Source organism: Nomascus leucogenys, chromosome 2 (assembly GCF_006542625.1).
Source record: "Nomascus leucogenys isolate Asia chromosome 2, Asia_NLE_v1, whole genome shotgun sequence".
NCBI lineage: Eukaryota > Metazoa > Chordata > Mammalia > Primates > Hylobatidae > Nomascus > Nomascus leucogenys.
In genome coordinates, this window is record NC_044382.1 from 84847112 (window position 1) to 84868085 (window position 20974).

A 20974-nucleotide genomic window follows, 5' to 3' on the forward strand; every position below is an offset into this window, starting at 1 on the left:
TATTTATCTGGTGCTCACTTTCTGCCAGGCACTGTACTAGGAGTTAAGCCAGGCAGACACATCACATCAGGAGGTACCATGATGTCAGTGTGTCCTATTATTTCATGTAGGTTATATGCTAGTGGGGAAGACAATTGTCCAGTAAATAAATTTAGGCTGGTGCAAAAGTAATTCCATTTAATGTCATTATTTTTAATGGCAAAAACTGCAATTATTTTTGCACCAAGCTAATAGCAGCTGTACAGTCAAGCATCAGCAGGACTTGTTGCCCAGAGCCGAGAGCATAGGCCTAAAGGACTCCACATTTTAAAGAAAGCACAAAACAACTGGGCATCTCGCATCTCCTTAGGTTCTCCATCCTGGCTGAGCAATAGACACGGTGGCTGATGCCTGTAATCCCAGCACTTTGGGAGGCCAAGGAAGGAGGATCACTTGAGATTAGGAGGTCAGGACCAGCCTGGCCAACATGGTGAAACCCCGTCTCTACGAAAAAAAACGAAAATTAGCTGAGCATGGTGGCAAACGCCTGTAATCCCAGCTACATGGGAGGCTGAGGCATGAGAATCGCTTGAACCCCAGAAGTGGAGGTTGCAGTGAGCTGAGATTGCACCACTGCACTCCAGCCTGGGTGACAGAGTGAGACCCTGTCTCAGAAAAAAAAAAAGGAATAGAAAGTACAGAGTCCCAAGGTGAAGAAGGCATTGGCACATTGCAAGAACAGAAAAGAGACTAGAGGGGCTGCAGCCCATTGAGGGAGGATGGGGACAGGGTAGGACGGGGAGGTTAGAGGATCCAAGGCATGATGGCCTGTGGCCTGCTGAGGGATGTATGACTATTTTTTGTAGTTTCTCATAATGATAAAGTACTATGTGCTTATCTAAAAGATTCCAACAGTATGGTTCCACCCCTCTGGTCCAAATTCTCAAAGGTAACTACCAATAATTTTCTTCCAGACTGTTTAGCATCTCTGTGTTTCCATGCATATATATATATATATTTATTTTTTTTTTTTTTTTTTTTTGAGACGGAGTCTGGCTGTGTTGCCTAGACTGGAGTGCAGTAGCACAATCTCGGCTCACTGCAACCTCTGCCTTCTGGGTTCAAGTAGCTGGGATTACAGGTGCCCGCCACCATGCCCGGCTAATCTTTGTATTTTTAGTAGAGACAGGGTTTCACCATGTTGGCCAATGTGGTCTTGAACTCCTGACCTCAGGTGATCCACCTGCCTCAGGCCCCCAAAGTCCTAGGATTACAGGCCATGCATATATTTTTTATATGAATAAAAACTTACAGTTCTGCAATTTAATTTTCTCCACTTGAAAACATATCAGGCCAGGCGTGGTGGCTCATGCCTGTAATCCCAGCACTTTGGGAGGCTGAGGCGGGCAGATCACCTGAGGTCAGGAGTTTGAGACTAGCCTGGCCAATATGTATGGTGAAACCCTGTCTCTACTAAAAATACAAAAATTAGCCGGGCATGGTGGTGGGTGCCTGTAATCCCAGCTACTCAGGAGGCTGAGGCAGGAGAATTGCTTGACTCTGGGAGGTGGAGGTTGCAGTGAGCTGAGATCAAGCCACTGCACTCCAGCCTGAGTGACAGAGCAAGACTCCGTCTCAAAAAAAAAAAAAAAAAGAAAAGAAAAGAAAACATATCAGCCAGGCACGCTGGCTCATGCCTGTAATCCCAGCACTTTGGGAGGCTGAGGTGGGCAGATCACTTGAGGTCAGGAGTTCAAGACTAGCCTGGCCAACATGGTGAAATCCTGTCTCTACTAAAAATACAAAAATTACCCAGGCGTGGGGGAACACGCCTATAATCCCAGCTACTCAGGAGGCTGAGGCTGGAGAATCACTTGAACTCAGAAGGCGGAGGTTGTAGCGAACCGAGATTGCGCCACTGCATTCCAGCCTGGGCAAACAGAGTGAGACTCTGTCTCAAAAAAAAAAAAAAAGAAGATGATATTGGCTGATTATGAGACTGAGATGTCCCACAATCTGCCATTTGCAAGCTAGAGACCCAGGAAGTCCAGAGAACCAATAGTGTAGATTCTAGTCTGGGTTTGAAGGCCTGTGAGCCAGAAACACCAAGGGCAGGAGAAGATCAAGGCCCCAGCTCACATGGCCAGGCAGAGTTCATGCAATCTTCCTCCACCATTTTGTTCTATTCAGGCCCTTAACAGATTGGATGAAGCCCGTTAGAGAGGTCCATCTGCTTTATTCGGTCAATCAATTCAAATGCTAATCTCTCTGGAAACACCTTGACAGACAGATCTAGAAATAATGTTTAATCTGGGCATCTCACAGCCCAGTCAAGTTGACACATAAAATTAGCCATCGCAAAAGGGGAGAAGACAAGCATAAAATACCATCTGAGTTCAGACACGCAATCAACAACTTAGAAGAATAACTATAACTATCCATCATACTGATAGACACTGTGTTTCCAAAATAATGGGTTATTCTTGATGCCTTGTAGCTTCAAAAATAGAAGTCTGCAGACACAGGGAGACACTGAATTTGTCCCTGTGGGAGAGAAATGGCCCTGTAAATTATATCACATCACCTCTGTCATTCCAGAGGAGAATCTTAATATGCAGCCACTTCCCCCATGCACAAGTTGAGTTCCATGCAGACAAGGACCTTACAAAAGCTCAGAGGGCCTCCTTCTTGAGCTTGGAATAAGAATCAGGCTTTTCTTAAATGAACTAAGGACTGTGAATCCAGCAACTTACCTTTTTGTTCTTGCTTGGCCCAGAAAATTTTGACTCGCTGGTGAATGTGCTTGGCCTCGCGAAGTTTCTTCTGCCACTGACGCAGTTCTTGAATCTCAGGATCACAGCGAACCTGGAAAATCCCAGTGAAACTTCAGTCCCTTTTCAACATACTTCTGTACACTAACTTATTAACCCTGCGTGGAAAATCCTTTACAAACCAATTGGATGTACTTTTGATTCTCAATGAATCATCGTCCTAAATGAATTATTGACACTCCTAGAGCTTACATCATATTTGAGCATAAATGAGGTTGTGTGAAGATTTGCTATAGTAACAGTAGGTTAAGAATGAATAGGCCTGTGCTGTCCAATAGAAAGATAATGCAGCCACCACATTTGTAACTTTAAACTTCCTGGCATCTCATTTTAAAAAGTAAAAGCAAGCAGATAAGATTATTTTTAAGAATATATTTCACTTGGCCAGGCACGGTGGCTTACTCCTGTAATCCCAGCACTTTGGGAGGCCGAGGCTGGCAGATCACCTGAGGTCAAGAGTTCGAGACCAGCCTGGCCAACATGGTGAAACCCCCCTCTCTACTAAAAATACCAAAATTAGCTGAGCGTGGTGGTGGGTGCCTGTAATCCCAGCTACTTAGGAGGCTGAGGCAAGAGAATCGCTTGAACCCGGGAGGCAGAGGTTGCAGTGAACCGAGATTGTGCCATTGCACTCCAGCCTGGGCGACAAGAGAGAAATTCCGTCTCAAACAAACAAACAAGAATATATCTCACTTAACCTAAAACATTCAAAATCTTATTACTTCAACATGTAATTAATATAAAAAACTATTATGCCAGGCATGGTGACTAATGTCTGTAAATTCCAGTATTATGAGAGGCCAAGGCAGGAGGATTGCTCAAGCCCAGGTGTTCAAGACTAGCCTGGGCAACGCAGCGAGATGTCATCTCTATAAAAAATAAACAAAATTAGCTGGGTGTGGTAGTGAACACCTGTAGTCCCAGCTACTCAGGAGGCTGAGATGGGAGGATTGCTTGAGCCTGGGAGGTTGAGGCTGCAGTGAGCCAAGATTGTGCCACTGCACTCCAGCCTGAGATCCTGTCTCAAAAAAATAAAAACAAAAAATTATTTATGAGTTATCTTACTTTCTGTTTTACATGCTAAGTCTTCAACACTGTGTGTTTTTGCACTTACAACATACTTCATTTCAAGTGCTCAACAGACACATGTAGCTGGTGGCTACTACATAGAACAGCACAGTTCTAGGTTCACCACAGTTAATGCATTAACCACAGTTCTATTTAACACTGACTGCTTACTTCATACCAACTTTTGTGCTAGACGTTGAGATTAAAGAGATGAATAATATTCATTGTAACAATAATTATTTTTATTTTTATTATAGCTCGTATTTATTGAGCATTTATCTCCAGACATGGTTTGAAGTATCTTACAAATTTTATTTCATTTTTTATTTTCTTTATTTTGTAGAGAGTCTTGCCATGTTGCCCAGGCTGGTCTCAAACTCCTGGGCTCAAACCTTGGCCTCTAAAAGTGCTGGGATTATGGGTGAGAGCCACTATGCCTGGCCAAATATTTTACAATTTTTTTTTTTTTGAGATGGAGTTTCGTTCTTGCTGCCCAGGCTGGAGTGCAATGGTGCAATCTCAGCTCATTGCAACCTCCGCCTCCCAGGTTCAAGCAATTCTCCTGCCTCAGCCTCCCAAGTAGCTGGGCTTACAGGTGTGTGCCACCAGGCCTGGCTAATTTTGTATTTTCAGTAGAGACAGGGTTTCACACATGTTGGTCAGGCTGGTCTTGAACTGCTGACCTCAAGTGATCCACCCACCTTGGCCTCCCAAAGTGCTGGGATTACAGGTGTGAGCCACTGCTGCCCGCCTATTTTACAAATTTGAATCACCAAGCCAAGCCAATAAGGCAGGAATTATTATCCCCATGTTACAGATGAGATAATTGAGTTTTAGTGGCTTGCCAAGTCTTACTGGTAATGGTGGAGCTGGAATTAAAACTTGAATGGATTGATTTGAGAAAGTTAAAGTGTAGGAGGAGACACAGGAATAAGATCAATAAGGTATGGTAAGAGTAGGGAAATTGGTGAGTGCAAGGGAAAACAGAGGGGGCATCTAACCTACCCTTGGAGAGGTCAGAAAACTCCTGGGCTGTTTTGAAGGATGAACTAGAGTTCACCATGGTTAGAAGGGATGGAGTTTAATTGTGTTCCTGGGAGAGATACTGGCCTCTGCAAGAGGCGCAGAAGGGTGAAACAGTCTTGGATGATACAGGAATTCTAAGGTGAGAAAGTAACAAAGGGCTCAGAAAGGCCACAGCCACTCACATCCTTCCTCTTCCTGATTCATCTTTCTACCTCTTCACTTGCCAGAGGAGCTGCATCTCACAAAGCAGATTCCCAGACTGGAAGGGAGTGATTTTATATATGTGGATGTGTGTCAACTTTATCTTGAAAGATAAGTTAAAGTCACAAAAGAATGCTGTGAGACTTCCTGAGAAATGAGATCCAACATTTTCCAAAGAAGTCCCTGACTCAGCTCTCTAGATTAACTATTAAATAAGGCTACTTTGGGGGTTCCCCTTATTTCGGGGGTACCCAGCCCCCACAGCCACAGGCTGGTACTGGTCCATGGCCTGTTAGGAACCAGGCAGTACAACAGAAGGTGAGTGGTGAGTGAGCAGTGAAGCTTCATCTGTATCTGCAGCCACTCCCTATTACTCACATTACCACCCGGGCTCCACCTCCTGTCAGATCAGTGGCAGCATTAGATTTTCATAGGAGCATGAACCTTATTGTGAACTGCACATGTGAGGGATCTAGGCTGCATGCTCCTTATGAGAATCTAACTAATGCTTGATGATCTGTCACCATCTCCCATCACCCCCCCAGATGGGACCACTTAGTTGCAGGAAAACAAGCTCAGGGTTGCCACTGATTCTACATGATGGTGAGTTGTATAATTATTTCATTACATATTACAATGTAATAATAATAGAAATAAAGTACACAATAAATGTAATGTGCTTGTATCATCCCAAAACCAATCCCCCCACCCCAGTCCCCCATCCATGGAAAAACTGTTTTCCATGAAACTGGTCCCTGGCGCCAAAAAGGTTGCGGACCACCATCTTAATCAGCTTTATTTATTTATTTATTTATTTATTTATTTTTCAGAGGGAGTCTCACTCTGCCATCTAGGCTGGAGTGCAGTGGTGCGATGTCACCTCACTGCAACCTCCGCCTCCTGAGTTCAAGCAATTCTCCTGCCTCAGCCTCAAGAGTAGCTGGGATTACAGGTATGCACCACCATATCTGACTAATTTTTGTAGTTTTAGTAGAGACTGGGTTTTGCCATATTGGCCAAGCTGGTCTTGCTCCTAACCTCAGGTGGTCTGCCCACCTTGGTCTCCCAAAGTGCTGGCATGAGCCACTGCACCCGGCCAGCTCCATTCATTTTAAATGAGGCAATAGCTGTGTATTCTGGAGGAACAGTTGCCTGAACTGGAATGAGCATGCAGAACTGGGGCAGTCACACGCCACATGCCCAGGTCAGTGCTTCCCACTCTAGGCCGTGGTCCCCTCCTGTCTCTCCAGGGACCCCAGGTGCCCAGAAGGGTGGCCTCCTTGCTCTTCTTCTCTTCTTAAAGCCACAACTCAGATCTGCCAGTCTGATAGTCAGGAACTACTGTCTCTCCTGCTGGGAGGGATGCAGGGCAAACTGAAGCAGAAATAGAAACCTGCCAGGCCTGCAGGACCCAGCATTTAAGAGAAACTGGTGAAGGGAGAGCAGGGTGAGGACAGACCAGAGAGCCAGGCTTGTCTAAAGGGGATGGCTGCTCCCCAACTCTGCTGACCATGGGGATGCCACCAAGCCAGAGCTCCATCTCTTGCTTTTTCAGATCACCACTGGATCTTGGGACTTCCTACCTTAGTCCCTGGGCTTCCTACCATGGTCACTGCTATCCTTTGAGGGAGCCCAAGCCTGGGCTCCCAAGTTTCAACTTGCTCGAGTCACCCACACATCCACCATCTTAGGACACAAACGCAGTCCCCAAAGGGTGAGATTGAACCTGGTTTCACCATCAGCTACCTCCCAGCCCCAGAACTACCATTCCCTCTCGTCTCTCCCCTATTGAAAGAGGGGCCACCTCTTCCAACTCTCTTAATAATTTTACATCAAAGAGCCTTGTTGTCCTTTCCTGCCACTGAAATTGTATCAGATTCACACAAGTAACCTTAGTGGTTTTTTAAAAATTTGCTCAAATACACATAGCATAAACTGTACCATTTTAATCCTTTTAAAATATACAGTTCAGTAGCATTAAGTACACTTACAATGTTATGCGACCATCACCGTTCTCTCGTTGCAACACATTTTCATCAGGCCAAAAGGAAATCTCACATTCTTTAAGCAGTGAATTCCCATTCTCCCCTCTCCGTACCCCAGCCAACCACAGACCTGCTGTAGTCTCCATAGCCTCTCTGTGTCTTTAGATCCACAGTCTCTCTGGATTTGCCTATTCTCCATATTTCCTACAAATGGAATCATACAATCATGTGTCCTTTGTGTCTGGATTCTTCCAGTCAGCATATCATATTTTAAGGTTTATCCACATTGCAGCATGTATCAATACTTCATTCCTGAATAATATCTATCATATAGGTATACCACATTTATTTTTATCTATTCATCACTTAATGGAACATTTGTTTTGCCTTTTTTTTTTTTTTTTTTTTTTTTCTGAGACAGAATCTCACTCTGTCACCCAGGCTGGAAGGCAGTGGTGTGATCTCAGCTCACTGCAACCTCCACCTCCCTGGTTCAAGCAATTCTCCTGCCTCAGCCTCCTGAGTAGCTGGGATTACAGGCACCCGCCACCATGCCCAGCTAATTTTTGTATTTTTAGTAGAGATGGGGTTTCACCATGTTGGCCAGGCTGCTCTTGAACCCCTGACCTTGTGATCCGCCTGCCTTGGCCTCCCAAAGTGCTGGGATTACAGGCGTGAGCCACCACACCTGGCCTTTTTTTTTTTTTTTTTTTTTTTTTTTTTGAGACAGGGTCTCATTCTGTCACCTAGATTGTAGTGCAGTGATGCATGATCTTGGCTCACTGCAACCTCCACCTCCCAGAGTCAAGCAATCCTCTCACCTAAGCTGGGACTACAGGCCCGCCACCACACCCAGCTAATTTTTAAATTTTTTGTTTTTGTAGAGACAAAGTTTCACCATACTACCTAGGCTGGTCTCAAACTCTTGGGTTCAAGCAATCCTCCTACCTCAGCCTCCCAAAGTACTGGGATTTACAGGTGTGAGACACCAAGCCCAGCACTTAATGGAACATTTGAGTTGTTTCTAGCTTTGGGTTATTGTGAACAGGGCTGCTATGAACATTTGTGTAGGAGTTTTTGTTTATTTATTTATTGAGACGGAGTCTCGCTCTGTCACCCAGGCTGCAGTGCAGTGGCGTGATCTCGCCTCACTGCAAGCTCCACTTTCAAGCGATTCTCATGCCTCAGCCTCCTGAGTAGCTGGGATTACAGGCACATGCTACCATGCCTGGCTAATTTTTTGTATTTTTAGTAGACATGGGGTTTCACCATGTTGGTCAGGCTGGTCTTGAACTCCTGACCTCAGGTGATCCACCCGCCTCGGTCTCCCAGAGTGCTGGGATTACAGGCGAGTTTTTGTTTAAACACCTATTTTCAATTTGGAAGGGGAGTTGTAGACCTAGAAGTCGAATTGCTGGGTGACATAGGTAATTTTACATTCAACTTATTGAGAAAACAAACGGGTTTTCACAGTGGCTGAATCATCTTCTATTCTCACCAGCAGTGAATGAGGGTTCTAACTGAACCACATTCTTGTCAACATGTGTTATTCTTGATTTTTTAATTTTACATTTAAATTTCATTTTTAATTTAATTTTTTATTAAATTAAATAGGGTCTCGCTCTTTTGCCCAGGCTGGTCTCAAACTCCTGGTCTCAAGTGATCCTCCCACCTCATTCTTCTGACTAGCTGGGACTACAGGTGTGTACCACTGTGCCTAGCTCTGTTTGTTTTTCACTATAGCCATCCTAGTAGATATGAAGTGGCATCTCATTGTGGTTTAAATGTGCACTTCTCTAATGTTTAATGACATTGAGCAACTTTTCATGTGCTTGTCGCCTGTCTGTATATCTTCTTGGAGAAATGTCTATTCAAGGCCTTTGCCCATTTTATTTGTTCACTTTTTTCTCCCTCCACTTCCCTTTGCCCTTTTAAAGAGTGGGTTGCTTGTCATTTTGTTGTTGAGTTGTAAGAGTTTATTAAATGTTTTGGACACTATACCCTTCTCAAATGTATTATTTACAAGTATTTTCTCCCATTCTGTAAGTTGTCTTTTCACTCTCTTAATAGTGTCCTTTGATGCAAAAGGTTTTAAATTTTGATAAAATCAAATTTATTTTATTTATTTATTTATTTATTTATTTATTTATTTATTTATTTTGAGACAGAATTTCCCTCTGGGGCCCAGGCTGGAGTTCAATGGCACAATTTTGGTTCACTGCAACCTCTGCCTCCTGGGTTCAAGTGATTCTCGTGCTTCAGCCTCCTGAGTAGCTGGGATTACAGGTGTGTGCCACCACCCTGGCTAAATTTTTTTTTTTTTTTTTTTTGAGACAGAGTTTTGCTCTGTCACCCAGGCTGGAGTGCAGTGGCACGATCTCGGCTCACTGCAACCTCTGCCTCCCGGGTTCATGGCATTCTCCTGCCTCAGCCTCCTGAGTAGCTGGGACTACAGGCGCCTGCCACTGCGCCCAGCTAATTTTTTGTATTTTTAGTAGAGACGGGGTTTCACCATGTTAGCCAGGATGGTCTTGATCTGCTGACCTCGTGATCCACCCGCCTCAGTCTCCCAAAGTGCTAGGATTACAGGCATGAGCCACCACGCCCCGCAATTTTGTATTTTTAGTAGAGATGGGGTTTTGCCATGTTGGCCAGCCTGGTCTCGAACTCCTGACCTCAAGCGATCCACCCGCCTTGATCTCCCAAAGTGCTAGGATTACTACAGACATGAGCCATCGCGCCTGGCCTGAATTTATCTATTTTTTTTCTTTTGTTATTTGTGCTTTTGGTGTCATAGCTAAGAAATATTGCCAAATCTAAGATAATAAAGATTTATCCCTATGTTTTCTTCTAAGAGTTGGGTAGTGTAGCTCTGTGATCCATTTTGAGTTAATTTTTATATATGGTGTGGGGTAAGGGTCCAACTTCATTTTTGGCATGTGGACACTAAGTTGTCCCAGAGCCATTTGTTGAAGACACTATTCTTTGTCCCACTGAATGGTCTTCGCACCCTTATCAAAAATCAATTGACCACAGAGGTATGCGTTTATTTCTAGACTCTTAATTCTTTTCCCACAATGCATGGTTTTTTTTTTTCAAGTTAAAATGCATGGACTTTCTGTATTTTTAGTAGAGACGGGGTTTCACCGTGTTAGCAAGGATGGTCTAGATCTCCTGACCTCATGATCCGCCCGCCTCGGCCTCCCAAAGTGCTGAGATTACAGGCGTGAGTCACCGCACCGGCCAAAATGTATGGACTTTCTAAATAAGGTATAGGAGTGGTAAATAAAACTAAGTCTATAGTTATTAAATTTTGACATAGTCAATACTGCTTCCAATTTATCATATGAATTACTTCCAAACATGTTAATCACAGCTAGATTAAAAGAGCATTTGGGAAATGTGGAAATATTTTCTACAGAATACATTGTAAGTCTACTGGTGATCCGAAGAGATTTGCCCTTGTGAATTTTTTTTTTTTTTTTTTTTTTTTTTTAGATGGAGTCTCACTCTGTCACCCGGGCTGGAGTACAGTGGCACGATCTCGGCTCACTGCAACCTCCACCTCCCAGATTCAAGCAATTCTCTTGCTTCAGCCTTCTGAGTAGCTGGGACTACAGGCACCCGCCACCATGACCGGCTAATTTTTGTATTTTTAGTAGAGACGGGGTTTCACTATGTTGGCCAGGCTGGTCTCAAACTCCTGACCTCGAGTGATCTGCCAGCCTCAGCCTCTCAAAGTGCTGGAATTACAGGCGTGAGCCAACGCACCCAGCCCCCTGTGGAATTTGAAACAAAAGAATAAGCAGCAAAAGCTACCGTGATAGGTCCAGATCCACCAGTGGTGGGGCGCCCAGCTTTAACACACTCACCATCATGGACATTCTTTAACATTTCAGCTCTCTGATCCTGTTCTTCTACAGCAAAGGCCTCTAACAGGTTTTGATAACTAGGAAACTTGGGGAGAAATATTGGGATTGCGGCGATCTCAATCCCTTTCCTCCCAGAAAATTCTAGATTTTTTTATGACAATTGATCTGATGCCACCCCGGAGCTTTACTCACCGAGAGGAATTTGGATAGATGGTCTCGTCAAACTCAAGAAAAATAAAGTCCTTCCTATTACTTCCTTTTCCAGAGCATAGGGTGCCTTACTTGTTTTAAGAAAACCATTCAACTGATTTTTTACTCCCAAATAAAGAAGATTGTTTTCAGCTAAACTTAAAAATGGAAGTTTATCTTGCTTAATAAAAAGAAAATACACAATATATCTCTAAATATATATAAAAAACGGCCGGGCACGATGGCTCATGCCTGTAATCCCAGCACTTTGGGAGGTCGAGGCGGGCAGATCACCTGAGGTCAGGAGTTCTAGACCACCCTGTCCAACATAGTGAAACGTCGTCCCTACTAATAATACAAAAATTAGCTGGGCGTCATGGCACATGTCTGTAATCCCAGCTACTCAGGAGGCTGAGGCAGGAGGATCACTTGAACCCGGGAGGCAGAAGTTGCAGTGAGCCAATGTCATGCCATTGCACTCCAGCCTGAACGACAAGAGCGAAACTCCGTCTCAAAAAAGAAAAAGAAAAATGTATATATGTAAAACGTTATATATGTGTATACACACACACACACACACACACACACACAGAAAGTAGTGTGTCATGCAAATCTCAGAGAGGAAAATCAGCTCTATATTAATGTCACAGAACATGGGATAAGCCCCCAAATCTTTTTTATTACAAACCAATGTTTTTACAGTATTTCTTAAAGTCTTATGATCATAAGAATCAGGCATCCTAGACATCTCTGTTCTGGGTAGGATGGGTTATCATATCTTACTAGCCATAACTTTAGCTGTGATCTCAGCAACCCAAACCCTCCTAGAGGCGAAGGGCAGGGGAGGAGGCAAACAAGGGATTAACCCTAACTTTCCCACAGGCTCGTGTTTATCGGGATCTAAGCACACAAGAATCCCCATACTTCTGGACCGCGACAACTGATAACCTTCATGAGAATAAACCCAACGGATCTTCTGAATCATTAAAGGAAGGCCTAGTTATAATCAGCAACTTGACTATGTTTTATGGCAGTCAAATTCTTTCTTTACAATTGGTTTACTCTTAATGTTTGGAAGGACATACAAGGTGGGTTCGTCATCAGGGACTGTCACTTTTTAAGTCCATGTTTTTCTGGACTGGATTGTTTGGGATATTTACAATGAGCATGTATTGTTTTAGGAATACAAGAAGTGTTTAAAATTTTAAGTTAACAGGTTCTGAGAGGCAAATAAAAGTCCTTTAACTTATAAATAATTAATTTTTCCTATAATCATTCGACTCTCCATTACCTAAATACTCAACAACAACAACAACAAAAACAGAAACATCCATTTCCTCATCATTCTGGAAGCCTGCAATTGTTCATAGGGTTCTGCTGACCAGTTTAGCGTGATTTTGCTCTGTCAGGCCAGAGACCCTTTGCTCTTTTCCTTAATTTCCTTCATTTTGAAGTGAGGACTGCTATTTACCCATAGAGAATACAGCAGCCTTGTTAGTTCATTATCAGGGAAGCCTGGATCTCTAGAGAAGGCTTTTGTGAGCCCTGGGGAAAGCATGCACCCATTGAACTGAGCTAATCCCAGTCATTATCATCCTGATTAGGGAATCAATTTCAATGGCAGTGGTTGTGCCAATCAGCAAATACCATGGAGTGCAGTTTAATGTTTAACACATAAACAATTTCATTGCCAAACAAAGCCTCCCTTACTAAGAGCTTTCTACTTTTATTTTTAAAAAGTACTGTGTGGAGTCTCCATTTGCTCCTTCAAGACGGGAACATAAATAGGGTATATATTATTTATGTCAGTTTTTTTTTTAAAAATGCCCATGACACCATGAGATTCTCCTAATTATAGATTGCCCTGATGGAAGCTAGTACAGGGTACCACATTGGTTTTAAAAGCTAACCCTGGATCTGATAGCCTGAGGTTGAATCTCAGCTCCACAAATTACAAACTAAGGAGCTTTGGGCAGGTTCCTTAAACTCCCTGAGCCTCAATTTTCTCATCTGTAAAATGGGGAAAATAAAAATATGTTTTCATTGGGTTGGTGTGAAAATAAGCTGAGATAATACATGTGAAGTGCTAAACCAATGTCATTACACATAGCAAGCTCTCACTGTTAGTAATTTCTTAAATCAATTGATGAAGTAGTGAGAATAATCTGGATTCAGCTCTCAGGTTGAATCTTACAATTGCTATTAGTACATGGAACCAAGTGGCTGAGGAGCCAGTTATTCAGAAAACTGAAAGCAAGCCTCCTCCCAAGGGTTTACAAAGTGTTGAATATATAAATGATCTCATAATTTTATAATTTTAGGCATTAGCCAGGCAGCAGAAAGAAGTGTTGGCCAGGTGCAGTGGCTCATGCCTGTGTAATCCCAGTACTTTGGGAGGCTGAGGCGGGTGGATCCCCTGAGGTCAGGAGTTCGAGACCAGCCTGGCTAACATGATGAAACCCCGTCTCTACTAAAAATAGAAAAATTAGCTGGGTGTGGTGGCACGCACCTGTAATCCCAGCTACTTGGTAGGCTGGGGTGGGAGAATCGCTTGAACCTGGGAGGCGGAGGTTGCAGTGAGCCGAGATCGCGCCACTGCACTCCAGCCTGGGTGACAGAGTAAGACTCCATCTCAAAAAAAAAAAAAAAAAAAAAAAAAAAAGAAGTGTTGCTGTGAGGTGGTGGTTTGCAGGCAGAGAAGAGGAGGGAGACTGTTGCCTGGGACTCTGAAATTACCCATTGTGGATCTAGACTTCTAAATTCCTCAGTTGTTTTCTCTGATTCTTGGCAAAACAGACAAAAACCTAGCAACAGCCTGGATGACTGAGGATGATTCCCAGGGCTTTTTCTAATTGCTCTGGAGGAAGGCAGTTCATATACTACAGTTGCTGGAAAGAAGCTGGGGAAATAACATAATGGTCAGGCCTCTTCAGTCATGTTCACAAGAGTGAACCACCGACTTGGTGTGAAATGCCTCATAGAAGGTTCTTAATACATCTTTGCTAATGATGTGACATACTAATGATTATACTGAAGGATTTTATACTCAAGAAAAGCGGATTTCAACATAAAGGAAATACATGTTTACAAAATCTTTTTCAATGACCTTATATTAATAAAATATTCAGAGTTCATAACTCTCTTGAATTCAACTTTATAAGGAAGCTTTGTGATTTCTTCTTAGATCTTTGGCAAAATGAAACAAAACAAAAGCTAGTTTTTCATTCTGGTAATTATTAGTGTTCCTTATTGTCTTAAGGATCTAATGTTTGTTTTTGGTTTTTGAGACAGGATCTTGCTCTGTTGTCCAGGCTGGAATGCAGTGGCGCAATCGGAGCTCACTGCAACCTGAAACTCCCAGGCTCAAGGGATCCTCCCACCTCAGCCTCCCATGTAGCTGGGACTACAGGCACAAACCACCATGCCTAGTTTTGTTTTGTTTTGTTTTGTTTTTTCCTAATTATAGAGATGGGGTCTCATTATGCTGCCTAGGCTGGTCTTGAACACATGGGCTCAAGCAGTCATCTCACTTTCACCTCCTAAAATGCTGGGATTATCAGCATAAGCCACTGGCATCTGGCCTTTAAGGATCTAATTTGTAAAAGCTGTAGATATCACCTATTCCCTGGTATTGTGGAAGTGTTACAGATATTCTATTGCGGTAGGACAGTAGTCCTCTTAGAGTTACGTGGGGCTTTCAGGGAGGCTTAGAAGTGTGTTCTAGAGCAGCATTTTTCAGTCTGTTGTGTCATATTAGTGAGTGGTAAATTCATTTGGGTGGCTGGTGAATGATATTAAAAAAATAATCAAATGGAAAATATAGAAAATGATAATTATTCCTTTATCATTAAGGACCCTCTCCAGGCCAGGCATAGTGGCTCATGCCTATAATCTCAGCACTTTGGGAGGGTGAGGTAGCTGGATCACTTGAGCACAGGAGTTCGAGACCAGCCTGGGCATTTTAGTGAGACTTCAGCTCCACAAAAAAACTAAATTTTAGCCAGGTGTGATGGTGCATACCTGTACTTCCAGCTACTCGGGAGGCTGAGGTGGGAGGATTGCTTGAGCCCAGAAGGTCGAGGGTGCAGTCAGCATGACTGCACCATGGCACTCCGACCTGGGTAGCAGAGTGAGACCCTGTCTCAAAAAAAAAAAAAAAAAAAAAAAGGACCCTCTTTATTCCTAATGTTTTCTGCCTTAAGTCTATTTATCTCATCTTAATATTGCTATATCACTTTTCTTTTGGTTAGTACCTGTGTTGTCAATCTTTCCCCATCTGATTATTTTCAGCCATTCTGGGTCATTTTATGCGCCTATACCTCCAGCATAGAGGCAGATTTCTTTTTTAATTCAATCTGAAAATCAGAGAAGACTTCATTCTATTTACATTTATTGAGATTAGTGATATGTTTGTATTTATGTCTCTCACTGTTTTTTTTGTTATAACTTTGCCTTTTCTATCCTGCTTTCTGTTGCATTGAATTTTCTGCATTCTACTTGTTTCCTTCTACTGATTTATTCGTTCACATTCTATTTGTTTTCTTTTCTTTTCTTTTTTTGAGATGGAGTTTCTCGTCACCCAGGCTGGAGTGTGATGGTGCAATCTCAGCTCACTGCAACCTCTTCCTCTTGGGTTCAAATGATTCTCCTGTCTCAATCTCCTGAGTAGCTGGAATTACAGGTGCCTACCACCACGCCCGGCTAATTTTTGTGGGTTTTGTTTTGTTTTGTTTTGAGATGGAGTTTTGCTCTTGTTGCTCAGGCTGGAGTGCAATGGCACGATCTCAGCTCACTGCAACCTCTGCCTCCTGGGTTTAAGCGATCTTCCTGCCTCAGCCTCCCGAGTAGCTGGAATTACAGGACCTGCCTCCATGCCCAGCTAATTTTTTTGTATTTTTAATAGAGACAGGGTTTCACCACTTTGGCCAGGCTAGTCTCGAACTCCTGACCTCAAGTGATCCGCCCACCCTGGCCTCCCAAAATGCTGGGATTACAGGCATGAGCCACCACGCCCAGCCCTAATTGTTTTCTTTAATGTGTTGTTATAATGTAACAAATGACTTAAAAAAAAAAAAAAAAGGCTGTCCAGCCTCCTCCCAAACAACACAAGGACTTTAAAATGCTTAACTCCAACCTTCCAATTCTCAACTTTTATATTATTGTTATCTAGTATTTTAGTTTCCCCTAATTTATTTCCCATTGGTTAATAACTATTTAGATCTATCAGCTTCCTCATTCACCATTGTTTCTTGCATCCCACTCCTTCCTTGTGGGTTCAGTTTCCTTCTAGCTGAAGTATATCATTTAGCAGTTCTTTCAATGAGAGATGTGTTTTTAAATGCCTTTGTTTATAGCCCTTGCTCTCGAATGGTAATTTAGTGGGCACATAATTCTAGGTTGAATATTATTTTGTCTGGATTAGAAGATGTTACACTTCCCTGTCTTCTGGCATATACTGCTGCTGATTGGACGTCTACAATCAGTCTCACTGTTTTCCTTTGTAGGTAATCTTTCCTTTAAGATAGCTTGCAGGCTTCTTTGCATAGTTTCACCATGAAGCATTTTGGTATTGTTTTGTCCTTATTTATCTAGTTCAAGATTCATGTTTCTTCAACTTTGGAATATTGTCACTCAATATCTCTATGAATATTGCTTCTCCCTCACTCATTCTATTGTTTCCCTCTGGAATTCCTAGTAGACTTAGGTTGGACCTTCTCATTCTGTCCTTGTCTCTTAACTGCTTTTCCACATTTCTTATCCCTATCTCTCTACTGCATTCTATCTCCCAGATCTGTCTTCCAGTTGACTAATTACTTCTCCAGCTGTGTCTATCTGCTGTTTAACTCATACCTAAAATATGGTCCATGGATCAGAAATATCAGCATCACCTGGGAGCTTATTAGAAATGCAAATTCATGGGCTTCACCCAAGACCCATTTAACAGAGTGGGGCCCGGGAATCTGTGTTTTACCAAACTCTGCAGGTGATTGTGATGCTCACTGAAGTTTGAGAAGCACTGCTTTAGTACATTGATTCAATTGCTTTCATTTCTAGAGGATGCACTTAGTTTTTTCAAATCTGAATTTCCCTCTCTCCCATTTTCTGCAATGAATTGCCTTTTTCTTTCAGCAAGATTTATATATTTTTTCTAGCAAATCTTAATAATCTTATACTTATTTTATAGTCTCAAATTGCCACTCTTGGGGATTTGGATTTTCCAGTTGATTGTGTCTGCTGACTCCCCTCCTTTCTCATTGGTTTATTTTTTATTATGAGCTCATAACTATTAGTTCCAATTCCAAGTTTGCCCACATCTGAAATCATAGCTCTTATCCAGGGGTCAGTAAACTGTTTTTTTGTAAAAGATCAGATAGTAAATATTTTCAGCTTTGTGCATCATATGGTCTCTGTCATAATAATGCGAACTCTGACATTATAGTACAAAAGCACCCATAGAAAACATGTTTTTAAAATAGGCATATTGTATTTCAACAAAACTTTATAAAACAGGCAGTGGGCTAGATTTGCTCCATGGGCTATAGTTTACAAACACCTGCTCTTGAGTGGCCATTAGAACCTATAGCCCCCAGCTTCCCTTATTGCCTCTTCCATCTCTCTATATGTGTTACATAAATATTAATTTAAGGTTGTTTCCATGGCCGGGCATAGTGGCTCATGCTTGTAATCCCAGCACTTTGGGAGGCCCAGGTGAGCAGATCACTTGAGATCAGGAGTTCGAGACCAGCTTAGCCAACATGGTGAAACTCCATCTCTACTAAAAATAGGAAAATCAGTGGGCGTGGTGGTGCACACCTGTAATCTCAGCTACTGGGGAGGCTAAGGCAAGAAGGCAGGAGAATTGCTTGAACCCGGGAGGCGGAGACTGCAGTGAGCCAGGAGGCGGAGACTGCAGTGAGCCGAGATTGCACCACTGCACTCTAGCCTGGGCAACAGAGTGAGACTCTGTCTCAAAAAACAAAACAAAACAAAAATTAAGGCTGTTTCCTAAATTTACCTGATGACACTGAGATCACTGAAGGTACTTGTTCAAAACAGAATCCCAGACCCTTTCCCTGTAGGTACTGATTTAGCATGTGTGAGGTAGAACCAAGGTTTCAGCATGTTCAGGAAGAAACCTAGGTAATTCTAATGATCTCAAAAGTTTGGGGAACCCTGTTCTAATAAACAGAATGTTAAGAATGAACTTAATGTTACAAGACTTACCATCCTAACATCTGTACAACTTTCAGTTCTTGCTCACAAGAATGCCACGTTGATTATTGCAAATCCATAAAATCTGAGTCAAAAAGGACTGCTCAGGTCATTAATGTATAGTCAGCAAGGCACTATGTCTGTGACTCATGAAGAGCAGCTGCTTTTTGGTGGGGTCATCTTTGCAGTGCCGGATATAAAGAGGCCTCCCAGGAAGCCACACCTATTTTTTGTTAAAGTCCCTTTAATAATAAGACTATATCGCAGCACATATTTGGAAAAGACGGAATTTCCCCCAATAGCTCAGTGATAATAGTTCAGATAAAGTTCACCCAACTGTTCGTCGTACTTGTTTACCCAAATAACGAGGGAATGAATAAGTTGCAAAAGCATTTAAGGTATTTGATAAACTTTCCAATGATTTACAGGGTTAAACTACAGCAAAGTTTGCTATGCCAGAGACCATATCATTGTACAATGCATTGTTGTTGTTTTGAGACAGGGTCTCGCTCTGTCACCCAGGCTTGAGTGCAGTGGCATGATCTGGGCTCACTGCAGCCTCAACCTCCTAGGCTCAAGCAATTCTCCCGAGTAGCTGGGACCACAGGCATGCATCACTACACCTGGCTGATTTTTACATTTTTTGTAGAGACCAGGTTTTGCCATGTTCCCCAGGCTGGTCTCAAGCTCCTGAACTCAAGCAATCTGCCAGCTTCTGCCTCCCAAAGTGTTGAGATTACAGGCATGAGCCACTGCACCCAGCCTGCACAATCAATGCCTTCAATGCCTTGATCTCTTCTTTACCACTAATATGTATTCAAGAGCTGACTTTTATGTAGTACTTTCATTACATAATAGTGCCAGCACTGTTTTAAGACTTTCATACATATTAACTTTTAATCCTCAGAACAACCATACAAATTAGAAACTATTGCCATCCCCATTTTCTTTTCTTTCTTTCTTTTTTTTTTTTTTTTTTGCTGGAGTCTTGCTCTGTCACCCAGGCTGAAGTGCAGTGGCGCGATCTTGGCTCACTACAACTTCCGCCTCCCGGGTTCAAGTGATTCTCCTGCCTCAGCCTCCTGAGTAGCTGGGATTACTGGTGCCCGCCACTGTGCCCAGCTTTTTGTATTTTTAGTAGAGACAGGGTTTCACCATATTGGCCAGGCTAGTCTCAAACTCCTGACCTCAGGTGATCCGCCCGCCTTGGCCTCCCAAAGTGCTGGGATTACAGGCGTGAATCACCATACCTGGCTACCATCCCTATTTTCTTTTTCTTTTTTTTTTTGAGACGGAGTCTCACTCTGTCACCCAGGCTGGAGTGCAGTGGCGCGATCTCGGCTCACTGCAAGCTCTGCCTCCTGGGTTGACACCATTCTCCTCCTCAGCCTCCTGAGTAGCTGGGACTACAGGCACCCGCCATCATGTCCGGCTAATTTTTTGTATTTTTTAGTATAGACGGGGTCTCACCGTGTTAGCCAGGATGGTCTCAATCTCCTGACCTTGTGATCCGCCCGTCTCAGCCTCCCAAAGTGCTGGGATTACAGGTATGAGCCACCGCCCTGGCCAAACATCCCTGTTTTCAAAGAGGAAACCGAGTCAAGGAGAGGTAGAATAACTTGCCTAAACTTGTGCATACTGTAGCCAGTGCTTGAACCTACATGGCCTAACTCTAAAGTAGCAGTTCTTAGCTCTGGCTGCCCATTGGAATCTCTTGGGGGAGCTCTAAAAAAAACCCACTGAAGCCTGAGTCTTACCACCACAGCTTCTGATTTAACTGATGGCTTCAGGATTGTTATCGCTGCCCTGGTGCTTCTAATGTACAGTCAAGGTTGAGTGCCACTGCCCTCACGTGTGGACACTGAACTCCTCTGCCAGCTCTCAAAGTCGGATCCCTAGACTGGCAGCATCTGCATCACCTGAGAACTTGTTTGAAACACAAGTTCTCAGGCCCCACTCCACTCCTACTGACTCCGATTTTCTGGGGGTGGGGCTCAGCAGCTGTGTGTTAACAGGCCCTCTGGATAATTATGATGCGGGCTAAAGTTGGAGAACCGCTGCACTGTGCCCCAGTGAATCACATCTTCTTGGGCCCCTATCCCCTTGAAAACATTGTTGTGCTTCTCACTGAATGAGGGAGTCTATCGCCTCTCTTGAATCTAGGCAAGGCTCATGACTGGCTTTGACAGATAGACGGTAACTGAAGTGCTGTGTTGTGCAACTTCCAGAAGGCTTGAAGTTTTTGTTTTTGTCCCCTGGATTGTATCTGCCACAATTTAAGGAAGCTGATGTGGTTTACTGGAGGATGAGAAGCCACATGGAGGAGAACTGCGGTGCCTCAGCCAGCAGCCAGCACCACCTGCCAGACATGTGAAGCCAGCTTGGACATTCCAGCCCAGCCCGGTCACCAGCTGAACGTAGCTACATGATCGAGTCTAGGTGAGACCAGTAGAGGAACTACCCAGCTAACCCACGTCACGAAAAACAATCAACTGCTGTGGTTTGAAGTCATTAAATATTAGAGTGGTTTGTTACTCAGCAGAAGGGACTAGATTGCAGCTGCGCAGTTTACCTTAAACTTTGCCCTGGAGGGAAACTGGTTAGCCCTTAA

General features: G+C 43.2%; 1 protein-coding gene across 2 annotated transcripts in view; it reads right to left on the reverse strand.

Annotated features, from left to right (window-relative positions):
* IQCK (IQ motif containing K) overlaps positions 1 to 20974 on the reverse strand; it is a 138848-nt gene that overhangs the window by 27850 nt on the left and 90024 nt on the right. For both annotated transcript variants that reach the window (XM_004087395.3, XM_030800187.1), the window contains one exon: positions 2733 to 2844. In XM_004087395.3, coding sequence (XP_004087443.1) covers positions 2733 to 2844 — 112 coding nt within the window. The remainder of the gene's footprint in view (positions 1 to 2732; positions 2845 to 20974) is intronic.